This window comes from Oncorhynchus clarkii, chromosome 30 (assembly GCF_045791955.1).
Source record: "Oncorhynchus clarkii lewisi isolate Uvic-CL-2024 chromosome 30, UVic_Ocla_1.0, whole genome shotgun sequence".
Taxonomy (NCBI): Eukaryota; Metazoa; Chordata; class Actinopteri; order Salmoniformes; family Salmonidae; genus Oncorhynchus; species Oncorhynchus clarkii.
In genome coordinates, this window is record NC_092176.1 from 22,296,330 (window position 1) to 22,322,918 (window position 26,589).

General features: G+C 43.9%; 2 protein-coding genes across 5 annotated transcripts; one reads left to right on the forward strand and one right to left on the reverse strand.

Annotated features, from left to right (window-relative positions):
* Positions 1–1,042: 1,042 nt before the first annotated feature.
* LOC139389477 (aldo-keto reductase family 1 member A1-A-like) lies at positions 1,043–4,115 on the forward strand. Of its 3 annotated transcripts, none has more exons than XM_071136266.1 (10): positions 1,043–1,091; positions 1,866–1,979; positions 2,068–2,187; positions 2,285–2,436; positions 2,559–2,754; positions 2,828–2,877; positions 3,014–3,163; positions 3,257–3,329; positions 3,529–3,615; positions 3,823–3,984. In XM_071136266.1, exons 2-10 carry the CDS (start codon positions 1,899–1,901, stop codon positions 3,886–3,888), a joined length of 975 nt encoding a protein of 324 aa, XP_070992367.1. In that variant the 5' UTR covers positions 1,043–1,091; positions 1,866–1,898; the 3' UTR covers positions 3,889–3,984. The 3 variants fall into 3 exon arrangements, with proteins under 3 accessions (XP_070992367.1, XP_070992366.1, XP_070992365.1); XM_071136265.1 differs by lacking the exon at positions 1,043–1,091 and adding an exon at positions 3,992–4,115 and having other exon boundaries at positions 1,598–1,979; positions 3,823–3,937; XM_071136264.1 differs by lacking the exon at positions 1,043–1,091 and having other exon boundaries at positions 1,598–1,979.
* Positions 4,116–6,154: 2,039 nt separating this feature from the next.
* Positions 6,155–20,248, reverse strand: LOC139389478 (dnaJ homolog subfamily B member 5-like). 2 transcript variants are annotated; one of them, XM_071136267.1, is made up of 4 exons: positions 19,843–20,248; positions 18,215–18,451; positions 17,048–17,712; positions 6,155–7,832 (listed from the first exon to the last, which is right to left on the reverse strand). In XM_071136267.1, the coding sequence occupies exons 2-4, from the start codon at positions 18,423–18,425 to the stop codon at positions 7,599–7,601; spliced, it is 1,110 nt and encodes a 369-aa protein (XP_070992368.1). In that variant the 5' UTR covers positions 18,426–18,451; positions 19,843–20,248; the 3' UTR covers positions 6,155–7,598. The 2 variants fall into 2 exon arrangements, with proteins under 2 accessions (XP_070992368.1, XP_070992370.1); XM_071136269.1 differs by lacking the exon at positions 19,843–20,248 and adding an exon at positions 18,854–19,347.
* Between the last annotated feature and the right edge of the window lie 6,341 nt (positions 20,249–26,589).

Here is a 26,589-nt window from a genome sequence, read left to right on the forward strand (position 1 = left end):
TTGCTCTGGGAGCTAACGTGAGCCCTCAGGTCTACAGGGCTAGTCCTAACACAAGCTTGTTCACTGAACTACCTCTGTTTTCTAGTGGTCGCTAAATGTCCCATGGCACTCGAGTTGAGTAGAAGTCTAAACCCTAGTGTACTTCCCAACCTGGTCACCATACCACTATGGCCACCTAATCATCCAGGCCTTCAATGGTCTCGTATAGCATTAAATACCTGTAAATTACAATGGAAAGGAGTTGCATGCATGAGCTGTCATGAATGTGAGACCTGTCATGAATATTTGTATTAAAAATGGTTGCCATTATCTCAATGTCTACAATCCTGTATCTGACCACACTGTCACACTTACTAGACCAAACCCATCCCAGGTTGCATATAAAAACAGACATTTAAAGGTCAAATTTTGTGAGGACTATCTGGGAGGGGTTTGAGTGGGGAGAGAACTGAAAATGAACTGTTATTGGCAGAGGTTTGGAACCTTCTTATTGGTCCATTATTGCCGTGTTCACGCGCTAGTCGAAACTTGAAAATGTCCGACTTGCTAATTGGTTGAACACGACGTGTATAATAACTACAACCAGTTAGCAAGTCGGTTGTTTCAGAGTTCCTACTAACAACTAATTTACTGCATGGTGATGTCACCATGGAAGGCCAAAACTCCATCCCACAAAAACAGGCTGAGCTTTCAAGTGGTCTTTTCAAACGGCTCTCTCACTAAAAAGGAAAATTATGAAAAGCCTCAATTTCACAGTATTATTTCAACCTCAGAGTGGAAATGTATATAAATCATAGAAAAATCATGTTTTTGACTGCACTGGACCTTTAAGGTTGGCTTGTTTTGACACGTTGAGTGTCAATGTTCTAATTCATGAGACCATGAGTGTGTTATTCTGAGACTGAAAATGGGTTATTTATATGTGGGCTGTTCATTGCCTGTTGGTCCTCTGTAGATCACTATAGTTCGTTTTAGAAGTTTCCCAACTGTTTGGGTTACAGATAAACAGATCCAGACTTTGACCTCTGTCTGTTTAAAACCAGCCTGACTACTGAGCATCACACACATTCTGACACACAGACTTCTGATCGGTAAGAACTATCACTCCTCACATATTCTTACTCTAGCATGATACATGGACATAACTTCTCACGTTAGAGAACCTTCTCCATTTCCACAGGGGGAACGGCACCAGGGTGTTAGTGTGACTCAGATGTACTATTGTGTATCTCATCTCAGTTCGATCTTACATCACTATGTGCTCACATTGTGGTTCAGGCAATGGTGGACACGGTTACAGACTGTACTAATCTACTGGAACAAACTACATTTAAACTGTGAAGCTGAAAGAAGTAGCAGATGGGGGGGGGATTCTGATTTGATCAGCATGATCTCAGACCACTCAACCTGTTAGGCATTGTACTATAACTTTAATACAATACTGTATCACGTGACAGAGGATTATGATGTTAATCAGTAATGTGTTCCCATAAAGCCAGCCTGTGACTGTCATATAGTTGGATCAGCTATTTAGGTATAGAAACTAGGTTCTTATAGAGTTATGTTATGAAAGGTTTGAAAGAGACTGAGAGAAAAGAGAGGATTTGCCTGTTTTAACTGAATATTTTGAGTATATTATCTCATATGTCACACATCTGAGTCCCCTGGGCTGAGTTAATGAATTCAAACATGAGTGATAATCAGTAACACAGCATTAAGACTATGGTGATTTGCAACTGACACCATGTCAACTGGGTCATACTCAGAGATCTATAGCGATGGTTTAGCCTCTAGAGCTGGACACCATGTTGCTACCTCATATAACATGTATGATGTGTGTTTCTGTGTGCCTGTCTGTCTGCCAGTTTGCCTGCCTTTCAGAACCCCTGGACTGAACCATGAGTTCTTGCGTGACCCTGTCGTCCGGGCATAAGATTCCCCTGGTGGGGCTGGGAACATGGAAGAGTGCCCCTGGACAGGTCAAAATGCTATTCTCATTCAAAAAACTAACATCCACACAGATAACCTAAACCTTAACGTGTGTGTTGACTATCTGTGTCACTGTAGGTGAAGCAGGCGGTGCTGACGGCTCTAGACTGTGGCTACAGACACATTGATTGTGCTGCTGCGTACAGTAATGAACAGGAGGTCGGGGAGGCACTGGCTCTGAGGCTGGGACCAGGAAAGGTGAGCCACACACACTTTTTGATCAGAGCATTAGGAAAACCCTTCTGGAAAGCTGTGCATGTATGTGTGTGTGTTGATCCCCTGTTTTGGCCCCCAGGCCCTGCGTCGTGAGGCTGTATTTCTGACCTCTAAGCTGTGGAACACCCAGCATCACCCTGATGATGTAGAGACAGCCTGTAGGAAGAGTCTAATACACCTGGGACTGAACTACCTGGACCTCTACCTCATGCATTGGCCCATGGCCTTCCAGTGAGCAACACACACACCCCTACTCGCACCTCAATATGACTGCACATCTCAACGAACACACTTGTACTAGAAACCCGTCCCAGACATGTTATGGTCCTCTGAGCTGCCTGTGTGTTCTCCAGGCGTGGGACAGAGCTGATGCCTAAGCGGGCCGATGGGAGTGTGTGTTACGATGACATACACTACCAGGAAACCTGGGTTGCCATGGAGAGCCTGGTTGATAAGGGGCTGGTCCGAGCCATCGGTCTGTCCAACTTCAACGCCAGACAGACAGACGATATCATCAGCATCGCCAAACACAAGCCTGTAGTCAACCAGGTATGGGACTGTGTGTGTACAGTATGTCTGTGTAATATTCTCTGACTATGTGTGTGTTGGTTTGTCTTTGTAGGTGGAGTGTCACCCATACCTGTCCCAGGCTGAGTTGCTGAGTCACTGCAGGTACGTTTGTGTGTGTGTAAGTTAGAGCGTGTAGTGGTGTGTGTGCCCCTGTGTATGTCTGTAGGTTTGTGTAACTGTGTGTGTATTCCACGGTTGTAGGTGTGTGTGTGTGTGTAATAGTTTGCGTATGTTCAAGGTCGGTAGGTGTATGTGTGACGGCCTACAGCCCCCTGGGTAGCGGTGACAGGCCCTGGGCCTCGCCTGATGAACCCTGCCTGCTGCAGGATCCTGGACTGGGGGCTATTGCCCTCCGCCACAGCATGACCCCTGCTCAGGTCATACTCAGGTAACACAGTACACTGTAACACACAAACATCTCCGTGTAACTAGCCACAGTGTAATGATCAATTCTCAGGTGTGTGTCTGTCTGTGTCTCCAGGTGGCAGGTACAGAGAGGGGTAGTCTGCATCCCCAAAAGTGTCACCCCCTCCAGGATCCAGCAGAACATACAGGTGAGGACAGTGCCATCTAGTGGAATGAATACCAATTGACCTGCATGATTTTTGACCAGTTTGGAAACTTCTAACCTCTTCCCCAAAATGCGACTTTTCGAAAGATCCAAGGCCGGCTGAGTCTAGGAAGCTACGGGTTACAATTCTGTGCAGCTACTGTGATTGTTTTCTAGATTGGGAGTTTGTGTCTGATTGACAGGTGTTTGACTTCTCTCTGTCGGATGAAGACATGAAGCAGATGGAGTCATTCAGCAGAAACGAGAGGTACATCGTCCCATCTGTGGAGGTAAGTTCCGATTGTCTCAGATAAGACCTCAGGGTGCATGTCAATAGTCTTATACGGCCTCCTCCCCTGGTCACAACTAGACAGGTGAAGGAGAGTAGATGAGGATGCCATATGAGACTACTGAGATGCAGCCAAATTTAGCTGAGTTTCAGTTGAGACATGGGGTTTTCCGGTGGTACAGAATGGAACTGTGTGTTCTCTTCACAGAGGGACGGAAAGAGAGTGTGGAGGGACGCAGAGCACCCCCATTTCCCCTTCAATGAGCCGTACTGACCCCACATCTAGACACAGATCAACTGACCCTACGACGAGACAGATCTACTGACCCCACATCTAGAGACAGATCTACTGACCCCACATCTAGAGACAGATCTATCGGCCCCACATCTAGACACAGATCTACCGGCCCCACATCTAGAGACAGATCAACTGACCCCACATCTAGAGACAGATCTACTGACCCCACATCTAGACACAGATCAACTGACCCTACGACGAGACAGATCTACTGACCCCACATCTAGAGACAGATCTACTGACCCCACATCTAGAGACAGATCTATCGGCCCCACATCTAGACACAGATCTACCGGCCCCACATCTAGAGACAGATCTACTGACCCCACATCTAGAGACAGATCTACTGACCCCACATCTAGAGACAGATCTACCGACCCCACATCTAGAGACAGATCTACCGACCCCACATCTAGAGACAGATCTACCGACCCCACATCTAGAGACAGGTCTACCGACCCCACATCTAGAGACAGGTCTACCGACCCCACATCTAGAGAGGTCTACCGACCCCACATCTAGACACAGATCTACCGACCCCACATCTAGAGACAGATCTACCGACCCCACATCTAGAGACAGATCTACCGACCCCACATCTAGAGACAGGTCTACTGACCTCACATCTAGAGACAGATCTACTGACAGAAGTTTACATACACTCAATTAGTATTTGGTAGCATTGCTTTTAAATTGTTTAACTTGGGTCAAATGTTTTGGGTAGCCTTCCACAAGCTTCCCACAATAAGTTGGGTGAATTTTGGCCCATTCCTCCTGACAGAGCTGGTGTAACTGAGTCAGGTTTGTAGGCCTCCTTGCTCGACACACGCTTTTTCAGTTCTGCCCACAAACTTTCTGTAGGATTGAGGTCAGGGCTTTGTGATGGCCACTCCAATACCTTGACTTTGTTGTCCTTAAGCCATTTTGCCACAACTTTGGAAGTATGCTTGGGGTCATTGTCTATTTGGAAGACCCATTTGCGACCAAGCTTTAACATCCTGACTGATGTCTTGAGATGTTGCTTCAATATATCCACATAATTTTCCTCCCTCATAATGCCATCTATTTTGTGAAGTGCACCAGTCCCTCCTGCAACAAAGCACCCCCACAACATGATGCTGCCACCCCTGTGCTTCACGGTTGGGATGGTGTTCTGCTTGCAAGCCTCCCCCTTTTTCCTCCAAACATAACAATGGTCATTATGGCCAAACAGTTCTATTGTTGTTTCATCAGACCAGAGGACATTTCTCCAAAAGTACGATATTTGTCACCCTGTGCAGTTGCAAACCGTAGTCTGGCTTTTTTATGGCGGTTTTGGAGCAGTGGCTTCTTCCTTGCTGAACGATATAGGACTTGTTTTTACTGTGGATCTAAATACTTTTGTACGCGTTTCCTCCAGCATCTTCACAAGGTCCTTTGCTGTTTTGGGATTGATTTGCACTTTTCACGCCAAAGTACGTTTTTTTCTAGGAGACAGAACGCGTCTCCTTCCTGAGCGGTATGGCGGCTGCGTGTTCCCATGGTCTTTATACAGATGAACGTGGTACCTTCAGGCATTTGGAAATTGCTCCCAAGGATGAACCAGACTTGTGGAGGTCTACAATTTTTTTGGAGGTATTGGCTGATTTATCTTGATTTTCCCATGATGTCAAGCAAAGAGGCACTGAGTTTGAAGGTAGGCCTTGAAATACATCCACAGGTACACCTCCAATTGACTCAAATGATGTCAATTAGCCTATCAGAAGCTTCTAAAGCCATGACATTTTCCAAGCTGTTTAGAGGCTTAGTGTATGTAAACTTCTGACCGACTGGAATTGTGATACAGTGAATTATAAGTGAAATAATCTGTCTGTAAACAATTGTTGGAAAAATAACTTGTCATACACAAAGTAGATGTCCTCACCGACTTGCCAAAACTATAGTTTGAGTTGTTGAAAAGAGTTAATGACTCCAACCTGAGTATGTAAACTTTTGACTTCAACTGTATATACACACCATACTAAATTATCCAGAATTCAATATTAGCGTGAAAATGTATTTGCTACTAATCCTTGATATTGTCCCACTCCAACTGATCCGATGTTCTGATGTATGCATATCTAATCTGTGAGATCATTGGACAAATAAAGAAAGCATTTGGTCATCCCTCCCTTCAGTCCTTGAAGTAACCAGAGCCAGGAGGGATGGATAGGTGAAAGCAGATGAGTGGGGTTAGGCTACACATAAACACACAGGGCCAATACACTGCTCAGTATTTGGTTTATTGGTTGTCATAACATTCAATTTACATGAAACTTTGTCAAAAGTACAGAAGTTGTAGAAAAAACACATTCACAGCACCATGCCAATGCTCACTTCCTACTTTAGCCCAGAGACCCTGCAGCTTCTCTGATTGACAGGCATCATTAGATCAAGATGGAATTCCTCAGATGTTTGCCATTCTGTATCTTTTGGCATTACCTATAGGCAGGGAACAACCACTACAGTATCAACCTGTCCTGACAGATTCCTTCAATGTCCACATATCACAGCTGGCAAAAAGTGGACGGGGTCTCCATTTGATAGTCCTGAATAGATGTATCATGTTACGTGCCAGACTGATAGGTCCCGCAGTGCTGAAACACACTGGTACTGAGTAGCAGCACCTCACCAGAATGTATTTCACCCCATGACCTTATTAAGCACTGCATACAGTGCCACTCCCAGTATACGATCCACAGCAAAACAGTCATTTACAAAACCTATTATAAAGGTTCATAGAAATGATAATATTCTCTGTTCATCCTGTGGACACCAGCAGCCATTACAATAGTTATTCACATTGAGTATGAATCCTGGTACTTGACAGGTCCATAGGGTTTCTGTAGGAATGGGGGAGCCGTGTGTGTGTGTCTTCAGATTAAGGCACTTACCAGTCCCTCAGTGAGTCGTGGAGAGCTTAATGGCAGTTATTAAAGCCTCAGACAGAGACCACAGGGAGCAAAGCACCTATAGATGAACGTCCTGAGGTACCAATATGATGACCCATAGTGGATTACACACAGCTGGGCTGCTGGGGGTCTCAGCCAGTCAGATGGTCTGGACCAGACATAGATACAACAAACTGTACACCATGTTAAAACCAACAAGCAATTATAACAAGCAAATCTGAAGACATGCTTGCCAAACTATGTTACTGGTTAGGCACTGGGAGGAGGTGGGGGTAGTAGCTGCTGTCGTAGCAGTGGCCTTGTCCAGCAGATAACCTACGCAGTTCACACATGATGCTTTATTAAACATTTGAAACAGATTATTGGGGTAAAATAGGGGAGCACAGACTGAAGCTGCTGGTTGGGTGTAGATAAACAAAATAATCCACTTTCCTCTGGAAAATCCTAGACAATCTTCTCTCTTTCAAATAAAGTGTTCCTGTCATCCCATCCATACGAAGAGGAGGAAAGGCAGGGGGATGTATAAAACCCTTGATAAATCTGTAGGAAAAAAAAGAGCATTAAGAAAAGTTCTGGTAAAAGCCAAAGCTGAGCCGAGCCATTCCTCCGTATCACTCCGCCATATCCGTGTGTGTGCTTGGGCAGAAAGATAAAAAATAATAATAAAAACAACCTTACACTGCAGTTCCTCTTGGCACTTCAGTCATTCCTAGAAAATAAATAAAACTTTCCCTTCAAAATATAATTGGTGTTGTCCTAAGACTGGGGCAGGTGTTGTCTGATGATCTCTCTGGACTGGGGAGGGATCCTGTCTGGGAAGCGAACCGTGAACTCCACTATGAGGTCGCCGCGCTGGGTGGGGCTCTTAGGGAGGGGCAGGCCCTCCCCCCTCAGCCTCTTTACCGTCCCTGGCTTTAGGACATCATGGCAGGGTAGCGGGATGACGCGGTTATCTAGGGTGGGAATGTTCACCGTACAGCCACACAGCGCCTGGGGGAGGGGGATATGAGAGGGTTTACTATTGTATCATACGACTCAAACATGTTCACTATATGACTGGTTCATTACAACAGTGTTCTTCAATCCGTTCCTCTGGGAAATCAAGGTGTTGTACATATGTTCTATTCACACCTGATATGAAAAACAAAGTCATCGGCTGTTAGTTAATTCAATGATTAAGGATAGGTGATAACGTGTTTCAGGAGCTATGGACGTAGAACACTAGTATATGTTCTAGTTCAGCAGTCTAGAACACAGGTTCAGCTGGAAAACATTAGATAGCATGATTTGGCACTGAGGCACTCAGAGTGAAACAGAATGACATCAGCTACAATGGATCACTCCCTCTCTGACACTAAAACCAGTTTCCCAGTCTTTCCAGGTGTGTGGTTCCTGTATAGGGTTGGTAGGTTATAGAGTGCACAGAAGGCTAATTTTGGAGAGTGGTCTCATTTTGAGAGCTAATGAAGACAGGAATCAGCTGAGGTCATAAATAGTTGGGACACAGTCTCTTCTTCTTATCACAGTGCCTATTGAATGCAGGGAGAGCAGTGAGAAATAGAATGGGTTCGAGGAATGAAACCTGAGCACCCAAAGTAGTAGGATGAAGTGTCCCATAGCCACTGATATAAGGTAAGTTTTGCACCCTAATTGTCAAGCTTAAAATTGAGTAAGAGTAACATTAAACTGATCCTAGACCAGCAACTGCTACCCAGAGCAGGCAGCACACCATACTAACTCCAACCTAGACAGGTTGCCATGATGCTGGAGGCACACAGACAGCTAACCCAAGGCCAGTTTAATTATAAGCCTCAGCTCAGACAAGGGAGCACCAAAATAATGTAGTCCACTACTAAGTGCGAACTCTGATTAAGTGCAGTTAGGCCTACAATTTCAGTCCCAATTTAATAACATGATACTATTTCATTGCGTGTTCCAGTTTAGTACTTACAAGTTGGCCAATCAGGTGTCAGTCCCATTTCACAGCTGCCCCATTCGGTGTTTACCATCCCCCACGACCTCAACCTCCCCCACGACCTCAACCCCCCCCACCCCCCAATATAAGGCATCCAAAAACTGTTATCACTAAGCGTTATCACATGCATATGTTGTCTAAGCCAATGCATAGAGCATATCTCTCTGTAATATCAGAAGTCAAGTTCCTCTTAAAGCTCTGCAGCTAGAGTTAGCGATCGCCTGCTAAGTGTGGATGGGGTGTCGTGTGTGTTTCCTTCCTGTTCTCCACACTGACACCGAATGTCAAACTGTCCTGATTTAGAGAGAACAGCTGGAGAGAGAGCAGGGCTTGAACCCTGCAGTTACAGGGCAAGGCCACTGGCTCCTGTAACAAAGATACAGAACAGTCATATGGAGAAGCAGTGGTGTAAAATACTTGAAAGTACTACTTAAGTAGTTTTGGGGTATCTGTAATTTATTTTACTATTCATATTTTTAACAACTTTTACTTCACTACATTCCAAAAGAAAATGTACTTTTTACTCAAAACATTTTAAAACGCTTAGCAAGACTGAATTTGACCATTTTCTCACTTATCAAAAGAACATGCCTGGTCATCCCTAATTCCGCTGATCTGGCATACTCACTAAAGACCAAAGCTTTTGTTTGTACATGATGTCAGTGTTGGCGTGCCCCTGGCTATCCATACACTTCAAACAACAAGAAAATAGTGCCATCTGGTTTGCTTATTATAAGGTATTTTAAATGATTCATACTTTTGATACTTAAATCTATTTAAAACCAAATACTTTGACTTTTAAAAAATCTGGTTCATACTGTAGGCACATGATAACTGCATACAATAGCTGCAGTTGGACATAAATTAGGTTACTTACATTGCCTACCAAAGCCCCTGGTATAATGTACATTTGCTGAAGCATTATGACAACTCAACGGTAGGGTTTAACTGAGCTAGGCCTTCTGATAAGTAATTGTCTCAACGCAGCCTTAATGCTGTGAAGGGGGGGGGGGGGGGGGGTTGTTCTGGCTATCATAATTTGCATAGGCTTTCTAGGGCACACCAGGGCTTTTGGTGGATACGTGACTTCACACTCCAGAGCATATGGTATTTACTTCGCCACCATGGCCTTTTTTAAATTACTTTCACCTCATTTGCTCACATCGTATATAGACTCGCCTGGTGGAGTGCATGTGTCTCTTCACAGTCAACATTGTGATGTTTCATCAGTTTTTTAAAAACCTGATTTTACTGCTCAGCTCACTTGAATTACGGTACTTGATGTGGAAGAGAGTTCATGTAGTTATGGCTGTATCTATGTAATACTGTGCGTTTCCCAGAGTCTGTTCTGGACTTGGGGCCCGTGAAGAGCCACTTGGTAACGAACACATTTAGCATCTGCTGGCTTCCACGCAAAGCATACAAGCCAAATGCAGATCTTTGGAACAGCTACTTTTGAAAAAGTCTCAAATCCATATAATATAGCCTACACCATCACAATAAATCCATTATTTATTTTAGACAGGTCTAAAGAAATCTGATATTTTTATTTTATTTCACCTTTATTTAACCAGGTAGGCAAGTTGAGAACAAGTTCTCATTTACAATTGCGACCTGGCCAAGATAAAGCAAAGCAGTTCGACACATACAACAGAGTTACACATGGAGTAAAACAAACATACAGTCAATAATACAGTAGAAACAAGTCTATATACGATGTGAGAAAATGAGGTGAAAGTAATAAAAAAAAGGCCATGGTGGCGAAGTAAATACAATATAGCAAGTAAAACACTGGAATGGTACATTTGCAGTGGAAGAATGTGCAAAGTAGAAATAAAAATATTGGGAATGATATGAAGATGAAGAAAATGTTGTCAATTTCAGAAGAACAGAATAGAACAGAATAGTTGTCCTTATGCTAGGCCCTGATCTGCCTCTGACCTATGGCTGTGGGCTGCACTAGTTCATTTTGAGGACAAGGTTTGCTTAGAATTCCGTAGCATTATTTTATATTATGAAGAATGAAATTGAACAATAAAATAGAAAGGATATTTTCTCAATGATTTACGGGAGTGCACACATGCGACTATTGTGTTGAGTGGTTAACAAACAGGTACTCCTATATGCTTAATTTAGAGTTATTAATGTAACTATAGTTGTGATACAAATGTTGGGCTATGTGTTAAGATTTTTAATACATTCTAAGGCTGCATGATCAATCTAACGATGATTTGAAAATAATTGCATGAAAGGCAATTTGTGCAGGCTGTACACACTTCACCAGTCTCTCATTCACAATTTGACATGCCTCGATTTTCCCGGCAGCATCCCCTTTGTGTGGCCGTAATGCCCCCTAAATAAATACATGCCTTTTGCGGCCAGTGGCGGTGGTGCCCTTGGGCTGAATATAATAATTATAATTCCCTTCTCCCGGCTGCGTGTGCCGAAGCACCTCTCACTCACATGGCTCTCCATCACGTGATTGGGTCTCTCACAGACAACAAGTGAAGACCAACACATCGGGGACGCAACTCCGCACATCCTTATCCATTTCCACAGCCCTGCAACTTGACCAAGTCACCTTCACCCAAATCCAGATAGCTGATGTTCTGAAAGAGCTGCAAATCTGGACCCCTACAAATCAGCAGGCTAGACAATCTGGACCCTCTCTTTCTAAAATTATCCGCCAAAATTGTTGCAACCCCTATTACTAGCCTGTTCAACCTCTCTTTTGTATCGTCTGAGATCCCCAAAGATTGGAAAGCTGCAGCGGTCATCCCCCTCTTCAAAAGGGGGAGACACTCTAGACCCAAACTGCTACAGACCTATATCTATCCTACCCTGCCTTTAAGGTCTTCGAAAGCCAAGTTAACAAACAGATCAACGAACATTTCGAATCCCACCTTCTCCGCTATGCAATCTGGGTTCCGAGCTGGTCATGGGTGCACCTCAGCCATGCTCAAGGTCCTAAATGATATCTTAACCGCCATCAATAAGAGACAATACTGTGCAGCTGTATTCATCGATCTGGCCAGGGCTGTCGACTCTGTCAATCACCACATTCTTATCGGCAGACAACAGCCTTGGTTTCTCAAATGACTGCCTCGCCTGGTTCACCAACTACGTCTCAGACAGTGTCAAATCGGAGGGCCTGTTCTCTGGACCTCTGGCAGTCTTTATGGGGGTGCCACAGGGTTCAATTCTCGAGCCGACTCTCTTCTCTGTATACATCAATGATGTCGCTCTTGCCGCTGGTGATTCTCTGATCCACCTCTACACAGATGACACGATTCTGTATACTTCTGGCACTTCTTTGGACACTGTTAACTAACCTCCAGACGAGCTTCAATGCCATACAACTCTCCTTCCGTGGCCTCCAACTGCTCTTAAATGCAAGTAAAACTAAATGCCTGCTCTTCAACCGATCGCTGCCCACACTTATCCTGACTTCGGCAATGTCATTTACAAAATTGCCTCCAACACTCTACTCAGCAAATTGGATGTAGTCTATCACAGTGCCACCAAAGCCCCATATACTACCCACCACTGCGACCTATATGCTTTCGTTGGCTGGCCCTCGCTTCATATTCGTCGCCAAACCTACTGGCTCCAGGTCATCTATAAGTCTTTGCTAAGTAAAGCCCCGCCTTATCTCAGCTCACTGGTCACCATAGCAGCACCCACTCGTAGCACGTGCTCCAGCAGGTTTTTTTCACTGGTCACCCCCAAAGCCAATTCCTCCTTTGGCCGCCTTTCCTTCCAGTTGTCTGCTGCCAAAGACTGGAACGAACTGCAAAAATCACTGAAGCTGGAGACTCATATCTCCCTCATTAACTTTAAGCACCAGCTGTCAGAGCAGCTCACAGATCACTTTACCTGTACATTTCCCATCTGTAAATAGCCCATCCAACTACATCATCCCCATACTGTTATTAATTTTGCTCCTTTGCACCCCACTATCTCTACTTGTACATATATCACTCCAGTGTTTAATTGCTATATTGTAATTATTTTGCCACTATGGCCTATTTATTGCCTTACCTCCTTTATCCTACCTCATTTGCACACACTGTATATATAGACTTTCTATTGTATTATTGACTGTGTTTGTTTATTCCATGTGTAACGCTTTGTTGTTGTTTGTGTCGCACTGCTTTGCTTTATCTTGACCAGGTCGCAGTTGTAAATGAGAACTTGTTCTCAACTAGCCTACCTGGTTAAATAAAGGTGAAATGAAAAAAATGTATTCCAAGGTGCATATTGAAGATACTGGAAGAACTGTCCACATTTACTTTTCAGCCAACAAGATGAGTAGGCCTAACGAACAGCAAAAGTACTAGCGGATGTCAATGTAGTATCCCCCATCGTACAAAAGTTGACCTATTCTGTGGGAAAAATACATATTCTGATCCCAAATGAAAACAACCAGTCACATCCTATTTTTTTTAAGCACTGAGGCTGACGCAACAGATCAGAACTTTTAGCTTAAAATAACTATTAGGCTATTTCTTCACATTATAAGCTCAGCAATACGCACACGGAAGTAGGCTATAAGCACTAATGTTCCATTAGCGGGAAAACACCATTCTCAAATGTGACCGTAAATGCGATTATGCATATAATGCTATTATTATAGTGAAAATGATCTTCCCCAAACTTGAAACTCACGTGCTGTGTATGTATGCCAGTTACTCTACACCCTTTGTAAAGCTGATTAATGTGCTTAATTTTAAGAAGTTATTTGGCCACTTTAGTTGTGACAACCATTATCAAAACATATAGGCCTATGGGCTAGGCTACATGAGGTGTGCAATTATGATTTCAAAAAGGCATGCTGGGCATCACAAGTGATAGGCTAATATTGTCACCCATCAGACTAGTCTTGATTTAATCTCGTCTTTACATATACTAAATAATACGTGTGAAATTTGAATTAGAATGGACCATTATCATGCACCTGTCTCAACAGGGGGAAGAAATACATGTAATCTATGCACTTAAATAGCGAATGGAGGACATTTTTCCCATGGTTCATTTTCATGCCAGCCTGGTGAGCTATACTCCTGATTTAAAAAATATTTAACGAGGCAAGTCAGTTAACTGTTGTAACTCCCCATCCCGTGTCCGGGATCGTTGTCATCATCTTACACCAATTAGCATAACGCAACGGACATAAATATTACTAGAAAATATTCCTATTCATGAAAATCACAAGTGAAATATATTTAAACACAGCCTTTTGTTAATCACCCTGTCATCTCAGATTTTGAAAATATGCTTTACAGCCAAAGCAAGACAAGCATTTGTGTAAGTTTATCGATAGCCTAGAATAGCATTATGTCCAGCTAGCAGTAGGCAACTTGGTCACAAAAATCAGAAAAGCAATCAAATTAAATTGTTTACCTTTGATGAGCTTCGGATGTTTTCACTCACGAGACTCCCAGTTAGATAGCAAATGTTCTTTTTTTCCAAAAATATTATTTTTGTAGGCGAAATAGCTCCGTTTGTTCTTCGGGTTTGGCTGAGAAATCGACCATAAATTGCGGTCACGAAAACGCGAAAAATATTCCAAATTAGCTCCATAATATCAACAGAAACATGGCAAACGTTGTTTATAATCAATCCTCAAGGTGTTTTTCAAATGAAACTACGTGAAACTACGTCAAAATGCTGTAGACACCTTGGGGAATACGTAGAAAAAAGAATCTGGTTGATAGCCCATTCACTGCTCAATAGGGACGCATCGGAACGCAGAGCTTTCAAAACGAGTCACTTCTGGATTGGATTTTTCTCAGGCTTTCGCCTGCAATATCAGTTCTGTTATACTCACAGACAATATTTTGACAGTTTTGGAAACTTGAGTGTTTTCTATCCTAAGCTGTCAATTATATGCATATTCTAGCATCTTGTCCTGACAAAATAGCCCGTTTACTCTGGGAACGTTATTTTTCCAAAAATGAAAATACTGCCCCCTAGTTACAAGAAGTTAAGAACAAATTCTTATTTACAATGACAGCTTCCTGTGGGGACAAACCCGGATGACGTTGGGCCTATTGTGCGAACCAGGGTGTCTGTAGTGACGCCTCTAGCACTGACATGCTGTGCCTTACACCAATGTGCCACTCAGGAGCCCTATTATAAAGAGAAGTAAAATGCTTATTATTAGGAAAGTTTAGAAATATATATAGTAGGCCTAGCCTATACAGTTGTGGCCAAAAGTTGAGAATTACACAAATATACATTTTCAAAGTCTGCTGCCTCAGTTTTCATGATAGCAATTTGCATATACTCCAGAATGTTATGAAGAGTGATCAGATGAATTGAAATTAATTGCAAAGTCCCTCTTTGCCATGCAAATTAACTGAATCCCCCAAAAACATTTCCACTGCATTTCAGCCCTGCCACAAAAGGACCAGCTGACATCATGTCAGTGATTCTCTCGTTAACACAGGTATGAGTGTTGACGAGAAAAAAAGAAAAAAAAGAAAGTTGAATCATTTTTATAATAAGGCTGTAATGTAACATAATGTAGAAAAAGTCAAGAGGTCTGAATACAACAACACCTCCCCCATTGACATTCCTGTCTTCTATAGATGTGATAACTTTGGGCCTGTTATTTTTAGACCAAAAGCCTACGTAGAACATCGAGACTGAAACTAGCCAGCGTAGCTAGCATAGGGTCTAACCAAGCTATCATAAGGCCAAAACTCAGCCAGCTAACAGAGTTTAAAACCAACCAGCACAGCTAACAGAGTGTATAAACCCAGGAAGCCAATTAACAGAGGCCCAGTGCCAGAACTCTATAATCATACCTCCCATAGCTGCTGGAAGCAAAGCTCCCTGGCAGTAGAAATGAAAGCTGTATTTGCTTTGGATACTAATTCAGATGACCCAGTTCACTAATACGCTCTCCCTCCAACAACTCCCCTTCCTCCCTCTGGTCTATTTCCTTCCCTGGATCGAAGTTAACATACTAAATCTGTGCATTTCCGGAAAAAAGCAACTATGTAATTTAACACTGCACATTCCACCAACTGAACTGCCTCTTTACTGCATGCATTAACTCTCATAACTAAAACATATTTATGGCAGTTTGTGACACTAAGATAACTGTTTGACAGAAAGTAAGGACTACTGGTTAACATGCCTATCTGAGCACCTTGTGTAAACTAATATGTACACAACAAGCACCATTCGAGGATCTGTTATTAGCCAGCCCATTAATATAGGCAGCAGATGAATGGCAGCTATATTGGAACTATAAAAGAGTGTTTCATTTCACAGGCTGGTCACAGCTGAGCACACATGGAGAGCTTTAATTAAATAAACTGTCTGTCAGAGTACCACCTTAACTACACAATCCTGCTCTCTCTCTGTGTAGGTGTGTGTGCATGTATGAAAGAGAAAAAAAGAGAGCTGTCTAAGTGTATAAATGCTTTATTGTCTGTTTAAACAGCAGATTACTTAGTTAGCACTATAACGACTGTTGTGCTCATTAAAAAAAGCTATCATAAAGGAAGCCATATGAGGCAGGACAGGGTAGAGTGTGAGTGGCCCTGTCACACAGGGATAACACATTCCTCCATGCTCACTCACACTGCAGTGCCAGAGATATATTCTGCACAGCACTCAGTCTGCCCAGCCAGGGCTCAACTCAATCCACAGAGACTGGAGGGATGTGATGAGCTAGGTAGTGTATTCATTAGAGGAACAGATCCTTTTAGGTGCAGTACCGATGTGTAACTGCACACAGACATCTCCCGGCACTGCCCAAAAACTAGTGTTAGAAACATCCATCCAACCAGTGTACTGCTGTTAGAGGTGCCTGAGGCTCTGAGTCAGAGAGAGTGAGTAGGAAAGAGAGAGAGATGTGACTTCTGATGATGCACTTTATTAGAACATCCTCACTTACTAAAATAATACTAACACACACACACAGTTCCCTTGTGAAAACCTAGATGTAGATAGAGAGTGAGTGTTGTTTAAAATAAAAAATAAATCCTATTGTCTAAACAGGGTAATACCACAGGCCTCCAGTTCTGTGTGAGTGTTCTGTCAGGTATTTGTGGATAGAGGGAGAGTGAAAGAGGCAGAGAGAAAAAAAAAGTGTTTTGTAGTCTGGACAAAGCAATGCCACAGGCAGCCAGTTTTCTGTGAAGGTATTTGTGGAGATAGGCTGTGTAAGAAAGAAAGACAGTGACAGGCAGACAGAGCAACAGACAGATCCTACCTCCTTCAGACTGATATTGCAGGTGTAGATGATATTGGAGCTGTCCCTCCTAAAGTGGGCATGTCCTTTGTCTTTGAGCACAAAGGCGATGTCTGCTGGAATGTTCTCTGGCGTCTCGTCCCCCTCCTTAGGGAAGGTGATCTTGGTGCCCTCCTTCCATCCCCTTTTTATCACGATATTCAGGATCTTGTCCTCCGTCCGGCTGCTCCTGCCATCGGGGTTCAGCCTCCTCCTGGTGATCTTCATCCGCTTGGTGCAACCATGGAAGATCTCCTCCAGAGACACCTTCAGCTCATGGATCACTGGGGGGTCCTGCTGCCTCCTGGAACCCGCCAGACGTTCTGACTTCACTCCCCTCCTCCTGCCCCCGCCATTGCCAGGGAAGCCGTTGACCCCCCCGGGGAAGCCGAAGTGTGTGAAAGAGGTGAAGGGGTCATCCTCATCCAAGTCGGTTTCCATGTCATGATCATTGTGGTGGTTGTGGACCTTGGAGTGGAAGCCGTTGGAGCGGTTATGGTGGTTGCGGTGCGGTCCGAAGAACATGTCGAAGGGGTTGGAGCCGCCAAAGAAGGATGCGAAGGTGGCGTGGGGGTCCCCATGGAATGTGTAGTGGTATGACCCACCAGGAACCCCAGACTGACCACTACTGCCCCCCGCCTTCAGACCTGACAGAGGGAGAGAGACAGGGCTGTGAGTACACACTCACCACACACACACCCACCCAGATGGAGATGTTAGGAGGGAGTTTGAGGAGCGGAGGCCCTGGAGCCATAAGCAGCAGTCAGAGAGAACCCACGTGGGCGAGAGTTCCCATAGGATCGGGTGGGGGGGGGGGTGGTCTAGCAAAGGATTTGCTGCTACAGAAACTGATAAGACTACCCGCAGCTTAACACACACACCACCTCATTGTCATTCTTATCTCTGCCACCTCATGGATTCAGGCCTATCTGAGAGATGGAAACACACTGTTGAAAGAGCCAGTCAGACAGGAGAGAACAGACAGTAGAGGCAGAAGGGTGAGGTAGGGAGGACAGATAAATAAGGAAAAGAGTCTGCTCAGTGTTCTCGCTCTCACACAATGACACACACACAGAGAAAGATAGAAGACTTCATGACACTTATAAATCACACCAACCACACTCAGAATAGTGAGCATCTCTCTCTTACCCTCCTCTCCTAACTGGTCGTAGATGACCCTCTTCTTGGGGTCACTCAGAACTTCATAGGCCTCAGCGATCTCTTTAAACTTATCCTCTGCATTAGCGTCTGTGTTCTTGTCTGGGTGGAACTTCAGTGCCATGCGGCGATATGCCTTCTTGATCTCCTCCTCGTTAGAACCCTTAGGAATACCCAGCATCTTATAGTAGTCCTTCCCCATGGCAACGACTTCTCACACCTGGCTCTCTGGAGGTAGAAGAAGAGTGTGAGAAAGGTTACTGGGTTAGGGATGCCCAGGGTTTTATAATAGTCCTTCCCCATGGCAACAACCTCTCACATCTGGCTCTCTGGTGAGACACCCACACCTATGTGAGTAAATAGGGGAGTATCCTAATGAATATAAGTATTTTCCCCATTGCAGATTAGATATATTTGTGGAACTTGCCATGTGCCTATAGTAATGTGGTATGGTTGTGTTGCCATGGCAGTGTAGCAAAAGCTCAAAGTTTGTGCATGTGAGGAATTTCCTAAAATCTGGCACTACACACTCAAGCACAACAGGTATACACACACATGCACGCAGTGAGTGGGGTTACATGCTATAGCCTCGTGAAACTGCAGAGCTGTTGAATGACACTGACCATGCGCCTGTCAGTGTAGTAGAAAGTCTCTTACCTACATTCCTTGCGAGCTTCGTTGAATAAACTACACCATATGGTAGACTATAGGCCTCTGTATGGTTGTTATTTAGGTGCTTTACTGTTTCGGTTTTTCATGTAGCCAAAATAACCTGCCCACGCCGCTGTGAATCTCTACCGTAGAACGAGACACAGAAACGGCTTTGCTTTAGAGCCTAAGTTCACGAGCAATTGCAGTTCCACCAGAGACAATAACAACTCTCTCTCTCTCTCTGTGTGTGAATCGAACCTATCGATTGGCAAATGCAGAGGCACAACACAGCCTTTAATAGGCTTTAATTAGCCTATGACAGCCGTGGAAACTGGCAGTTGCCGGCGCTGCGGACAAAAAACACTGGATGAGGGACGAAATTAAACGTTTCCTAGTGATCCTTTTCGGCAGATCAGACGAACATATCCCTCTCCTGCCCTGGTATCCCTCTACAGTCTTTATCATGTGCCGTCAGAGTTCAACCGCTGACGGGTCTGAAATAGCGGTCGTCACTAGTTAGCCTACAAAAGCCACAAAGTCTTAATTATGGCCAAACCCCGCCTATTTCTAAAATGGCTTAACCTTAACCACACGGCTAACCTTATGCCCAAACCGAACCTTAAATTTAGACCAAAAAGCTAATTTTAACCTGAAATAGCCGGTGACCAACAGAAGAACGCTCTGACGTTAACGGGGAAAAATATAAACGTTTTACTGCCAATCAATCAATGACTCCAAATCACATACCGTAGTTATGCGGTGTGTGACGTTCAATTAAATAGACCCTCGTCACTTTATTTCCACTTCCAATGTAAAAATTCACAGAAATACTGCGTACATAGACTACAGTGGCCAGTCCTGCAGTGAAAAAAAAATAAAATGCCTGTCTATAAACTGAAATAGTCAGAGTCTATAACTATGCCTACTTTCAGTAAGTTAGTCCGTAGGTGGGTCCAGTACCGTCTTACCTTGTCCGAGTGACTGTCTCTGGACTTCTCTGACTGTTCTTCGCAGCTCCTCTGCGCGACAGCTGAGTATTTTACCAGTGGACTGTTCAATGCAGACTGTCAGCCACGGTGGACTCGCCCATCAATCGGTCGTACCCCAATAATTTGTTGCACTGAGGAGTCGATTGATTTCAGTTATCAATTTATTCAATCCATTAAATCGATCCACTCATTGGTTTACTTGAGCTCCCAGGAATGAAGTTAACAGCCTGGAGTTTTGGACCAGTCTACATTCCAGCTCTGCTTCTGTCTGAGAGCTGGGAATCCACTGTAAAATAAAACACTCCCTCTGTCTGTGAGTATGTCTGTGTGTTCTCCCAGGCAGATTTATCCAATGCCCGTGGATGGTGCTGGAGGCTGGGACAGTGTGTGTATATTGTGCGTGAGTAGGCTATGCCTGTGGTATAAACAGCGTGGCTACATGTGATCACTGGCACTCAGGGACTAGAACCTTCTTCACCCACACAAACGAGGAGGAGAGGAGACTTGAGATGCAGCACCTGTCTCCTTCCCAACCTCCTGCTCTATATTAAACTCTCTCTTCTCTCTTTGAAGAGGATGTCATCAGTAGAGAGTTCTGCTGTCAGAATCTTTTCTTTAATATTTTGACCATTAAGCACATTACCCGCCTGCATAGCACTTATAGCACATTTAAGGGTTAATTATAGTTCATGTCAACATTATGCATTTCCAAGGAAAATCACTGCTCAGAATCCTGTAATGTAATCAGTAAATGTACTTCCGAGAGGAGAAAGCAGAACCATTAAGAGGTAGGGGAGAAGAGGTGGAGATGGGTGGGATAGATGTAGAGCGAGCAATGCAGGTGGGCATGTCAGTCAAAGTAGACAGAGGGAAGGGGGAGAGAGAGGCAGAGGGAGAATCATAGAGAAAAAAAAGAGCAAGAACGAGAAAGTGGGCCCAGGATGAGTCCAGCTATAGCTTGAGTCATCCCTTTCTCTTGGGTGGTGAGGAGGTGTGAAATAAACAAGTAACTCAGTAGTAAATGTACACAGGTGTCTGGTCATATACCATAGTACATCTGTTGACATTTCCTGAGATATTCCCCTGTGGCCAGCTGGGTTTTCCTGTGGCAACAGAGACCCTGTAAATCGGACAAGTCTGTGGGTAGGTATATGTGTGTTTTGCTATAGACATACAGTGGCAAGAAAAAGTATGTGAACCCTTTGGAAATACCTGGATTTCTACATAAATTGGTCATTAAATTTGATCTTCACCTAGGTCACAACAATAGACAAACAGTCTGCTTAAACTAATTACACATGTTCGCGTCTTTATTGAACATGCCGTGGGGAAAGTATGTGAACCCTTGGATTTAAACCTGTTACAGCTAGACATTCCGCTAGCGGAACCCCACGACAACATCCGGTGAAATGGCAGAGCGCCAAATTCAAATTACTATAAATATTAAACCTTCATGAAATCACACATGCAATACACCAAATTAAATCTACACTTGTTGTGAATCCAGCCAACATGTCAGATTTCAAAAAGGCTTTACAGTGAAAGCAAACCATGCTATTATCTGAGGATAGCACCCCATCAAACAAACAATCATATTTCAACCCGCCATGCGCGACACGAAGCTCAGAAATAAAGATATAATTCATGCCTTACCTTTGACGAGCTTCTTCTGTTGACACTCCAATATGTCCCATAAACATCACAAATGGTCCTTTTGTTCAATTAATTCTGTCGTTATATCCAAAATGTCAATTTGGCACATTTGATCCAGAAAAACACTGGTTCCAAATCGCGCAACAGGACTACAAAATATCTCATAAGTTACCTGTAGTCTTTGTCCAAACAACTTTCCTAATACAACTTCAGGTATTTAACGTAAATAATCAATCAAATTTAGGACGGGATAAACTGTGATCAATACCGGAGGAAAACAAAGTGGAGCGTGTTCAGGTCACGCACCTCTAACAAACAGTACACTTCACTCGACCCTCATTCTGGACAGCCCTACTTCTTCATTACACAAAGGAAAAATATCAACCAATTTCTAAAGACTGTTGACATCTAGTGAAAGCGATAAGAACGGCAAGCAACTGCCTTAGAATTCTAGATTCCCATTGAAAAGTGACCTCAATGGGTTTTTTTTCCTGGAGGGTTTGTCCTCTGTGTTTCGCCTGCCAAATAAGTTCTGTTATACTCACAGACATCATTCAAACAGTTTTAGAAACAAGAGTGTTTTCTGTCCAAATCTACTAATAATATGCACATCCTAGCTTCTGGGCTTGAGTAGCAGGCAGTTTACTGGGCACGCTTTCATCCGAACGTGAAAATACTGCCCCCTAGCCCAAAGAGGTTTTAATAACTGGTTGACCCTACTTTGGCAGCAATAACCTGAACCAAACGTTTTCTGTAGTTGCGGATCAGACCTGCACAATGGTCAGGAGGAATTTTGCACGATTCCTCTTTACAAAACTGTTTCAGTTCAGCAGTATTCTTGGGATGTCTGGTGTGAACTGCTCTCGTGGTCATGCCACAGCATCTCAAATCGGTTTGAGGTCAGGACTGACTGGGCCACTCCAAAAGTCATATTTTCTTCTGTTGAAGCCATTCTGTTGTTGATTTACTTCTGTATTTTGGGTTGTTGGGTCACTCAACTTCTGTTAAGCTTCAATTGTCGGACAGATAGCCTAACATTCTCCTGCAAAATGTCTTGATAAACTTGGGAATTCATTCTTCGGTCGATGATAGCATGCTGTCCAGGCCCTGAGGCAGCCCCTAACCACGATGCTCCCGCCACCATACTTTACAGTTGGGATGAGGTTTTGATGTTGGTGTGCTGTGCTGTGCTGTTTTTTCTGCACACAATGTTATGTGTTCCTTCCAAACAACTCAACTTTAGTTTCATCTGTCCACAGAATATTTCCATCCAGGTGCACTTTTGCAAACTTCAGACGTGCAGCAATGTTTTTTTTGACAGCAGTGGCTTCTTCCGGTGTCCTCCCATGAACATCATTCTTGTTTAGTGTTTTACGTATCGTAGACTCGTCAGCAGAGATGTTAACATGTTCCAGAGATTTCTGTAAGTCTTTAGCTGACACTCTAGGTTTCTTCTTCATCTTCTTAACCTCATTGAGCATTCTGCACTGTGCTCTTGCAGTCATCTTTGCAGGACGGCCACTCCTAGGGAGTAGCAACAGTCCATTTATAAAAAAAAATTCTTACCGTGGACTGATGAACATCAAGGTTTTTAGAGATACTTTTGTAACCCTTTCCAGCTTTATGCAAGTCAACAACCTTAGGTCTTCTAAGATCTCTTTTGTTTGAGGCATGGTTCACATCAGGCAATGCTTCCTGTGAATAGTAAACTCAAATTCTGTGAGTGTTTTTTATAGGGCAAGGCAGCTCTAACTAACATCTCCAATCTTGTCTTATTGATTGAACTCCAGGTTAGCTGACTCCAATTAGCTTTTGGAGAAGTCATTAGCCTAGGGCAGAGCTGCCCAACCCTCTTCCTGGAGATCTACCCTCCTGTGGGTTTTCAGTCCAACCCTAATTTAACACACCTGATTCTACTTATTTGCTGCCAAACAAGACCTTAACTAGCTGAATCAGATACTCTAAATTAGGGTTGGACTGAAAACCTACAGGACAGTAGATCTCCAGGTTTGGGCAGCCCTGGCCTAAGGGCTCACATACTTTTTCCAACCTACACTGTGAATGTTTAAAGTTGTATTCAATATAGAAAAAAATACAATTATTTTTATGTTATTAGTTTAAGCACACTGTCTATTGTTGTGACTTAGATGAAGATCATATCAAATTTGATGACCAATTTATGGAGAAATCCAGGTAATTCCAAAGGGTTCACATACTTTTTCTTGCCACTGTAAGTGAGTGTGAGTGCAATAGGGTAATTTAAATTGATTTCATTGAATAAACTTTTAAATCAAACAAGGTGACATTAGGTCATATTTATGTGTGTGTATACAGGAAGGCTCTAGAGCAGGGGTGGGCAATTCCAGTCCTCGAGGGCCTGATTGGTGTCACAGTTTTGCCCCAGCTAACACACCTGAGTCCAATAATCACTGAATCATGATCTTCAATTTAGAATGCAATTTGATTAATCAGCTGTGTTTGCTGGGATGGAGAAAAAGTGTGACACCAATCAGGCCCTGGAGGACTGGAGTTGCCCACCACTGCTCTAGACAAGGAGCGCTGACTCAATGTTTGTTTCCATGACAACAGGAGGAGCTGCTAGACAGGTGGCCTCTGAGTGCTTTCTGTCTGGCCCTGTGTGTGTGTGTGAGGGTTTGAGAGCGGTGAGTGTGTGCACGTGTCTCCCATCCGAAGGGGTAACAGAAGTTGTCACATAGTGAAGGTGTAAACCTAACTGACTCATATACAGACCTGCTGGAGTCTAGCGAGACACATGTGTTTGTCTGTGTAATATCTCTCCTCCATCTGATGGGCTTAGTACAGTACACCCCGTTCTCTTCTACACTTTAAGTTCTATCCATCCTGTATCCATGGAGACCGCTGGCATCTAAAGTGCAGCACACTCCTCTGTCAGACAAGCCACACAAACACATCATTGATAAAGACTTACTCGGTTTCATCAAGCAGAATCTACCCATAATGAAAATGAGATTTAAAACAGAATTGACTCCTATAGAAGTCCTACCATGGTGGTGATGTGTGCAGCTCCCTGGCAGGGCTGCCCCCCCCTCATGTGTGTGTACCTGCGCTGGGGTTGGTGTAGTCAGTGAAGGCAGGGTTGTTGCTCTGTATGAAGGTGGGTTCCTTCTTCACTTTGCCCCAGAGAGCCAGGACCTCCCTCTCATCATACTGAACACGCTCCAGGTCAACATACTCCACCCACCGCTCCTACACTCAACAAATGCAATATATCAATACAATACATCAATACATACAACAAAGGGAAAGCAGAGGCAAAAGTAGCAGGGGGGGGGGTTAGAGATCAGGACTGTCCTCTCCCTGGCTGGGGGATGTATGTTGGGAGCACCCTCAGGGCCTGGCCGGCGGCGTGGTGGAAGTCAGACACCTCCTGTAGTCTCTGTCTCAGATCTCTCAGTAACACAGCCTGAGACGAGGCCTGGAAGAACCAACGACCAATACAGCCTCCTGCATCCAGACTGCAGATGGAGAGAGGAGGAACATTACTGAATCTATACCCAGATGTAGCCTAGAGGTTATGGTATGTGTGATGTACCAGACCCATACTCGGGTACTGGTTGTCTCAGGTAGAGCTGCAGGAACCTCTGCCAGATGAGGGGGAGGAGCGGCTGATCAGGGGTTGTGGGCCAAACCCTGACACGCCCACCGGTACACCTGCAGATGCTGCAGAGGCGGAGCCACTGCGAGCTTCAACCGCTGCTGGGCCTTCTGTCTCACACACACGGACACATGCAGGGAGACAAATGCACACACAACAAACACAAAGAGTCAAACACCATGTTGCCTTCACACAAACTTTGTGGGAAGCACCATGTGTCTCAGATGAAGGATTATCTAATTTCTAGGATTATTTAATTTTAAGATCTACAGAACAGCATGTTCTGCTAGTCAGGTGAGAGGTTGGGGTTGGAGTGTACAGTTGAAGTTGGAAGTTTACATACACGTTAGCCAAGTACATTTAAACTCAGTTCACAATTTCTGACATTTAATCCACGTAAAAATTCCCTGTTTTTGGCCAGTTAGGATCACCACTTTATTTGAAGAATGTGAAATGTATTTATTTCAGCTTTTATTTCCTGCATCACATTCCCAGTAGGTCAGAAGTTCATATACACTCAATTAGTATTTGGTAGCATTGCCTTTAAATTGTTTAACTTGGGTCAAACATTTCAGGTAGCCTTCCACAAGCTTCCCACAATAAGTTGGGTAAATTTTGGCCCATTCCTCCTGACAGAGCTGGTGTAACTGAGTCAGGTTTGTAGGCCTCCTTGCTCACACATGCTTTTTCAGTTCTGCCCACAAAACTCTATAGGATTGAGGTCAGGGCTTTGTGATGGCCATTCCAATACCTTGACTTTGTTGTCCTTAAGCCATTTTGCCACAACTTTGGAAGTATGCTTGGGGTCATTGTCCATTTGGAAGACCCATTTGAGACCAAGCTTTACCTTCCTGACTGATGTCTTGAGATTTTGCTTGAATATATCCACATAATTTTCTTTCCTCATGATGCCATCTATTTGGTGAAGTGCACCAGTCCCTCCTAGAGCAAAGCACTCCCACAACATGATGCTGCCACCCCCGTGCTTCACGGTTGGGATGGTGTTCTTCGGCTTGCAAGCCTCCCCCTTTTACCTCCAAACATAACGATGGTCATTATGGCCAACAGTTGTATTTTTGTTTAATCAGAACAGAGGACATTTCTCCAAAAAGTACGATCTTTGTCCCCATGTGCAGTTGCAAACCGTAGTCTGGCTTTTTTATGGCGGTTTTGGAGCAGTGGCTTCTTCCTTGCTGAGCGCCCTTTCATGTTATGTCGTTTTACTGTGGATATAGATACTTTTGTACCTGTTTCCTCCAGCATCTTCGCAAGGTCCTTTGCTGTTGTTCTGGGATTGATTTGCACTTTTCACACCAAAGTGCGTTCATCTCTAGCAGACAGAAAGCATCTCCTTCCTGAGCGGTATGACGGCTGCGTGGTGCCATGGTGTTCATACTTGCATACTATTGTTTGTACAGATGAAAGTGGTACCTTCA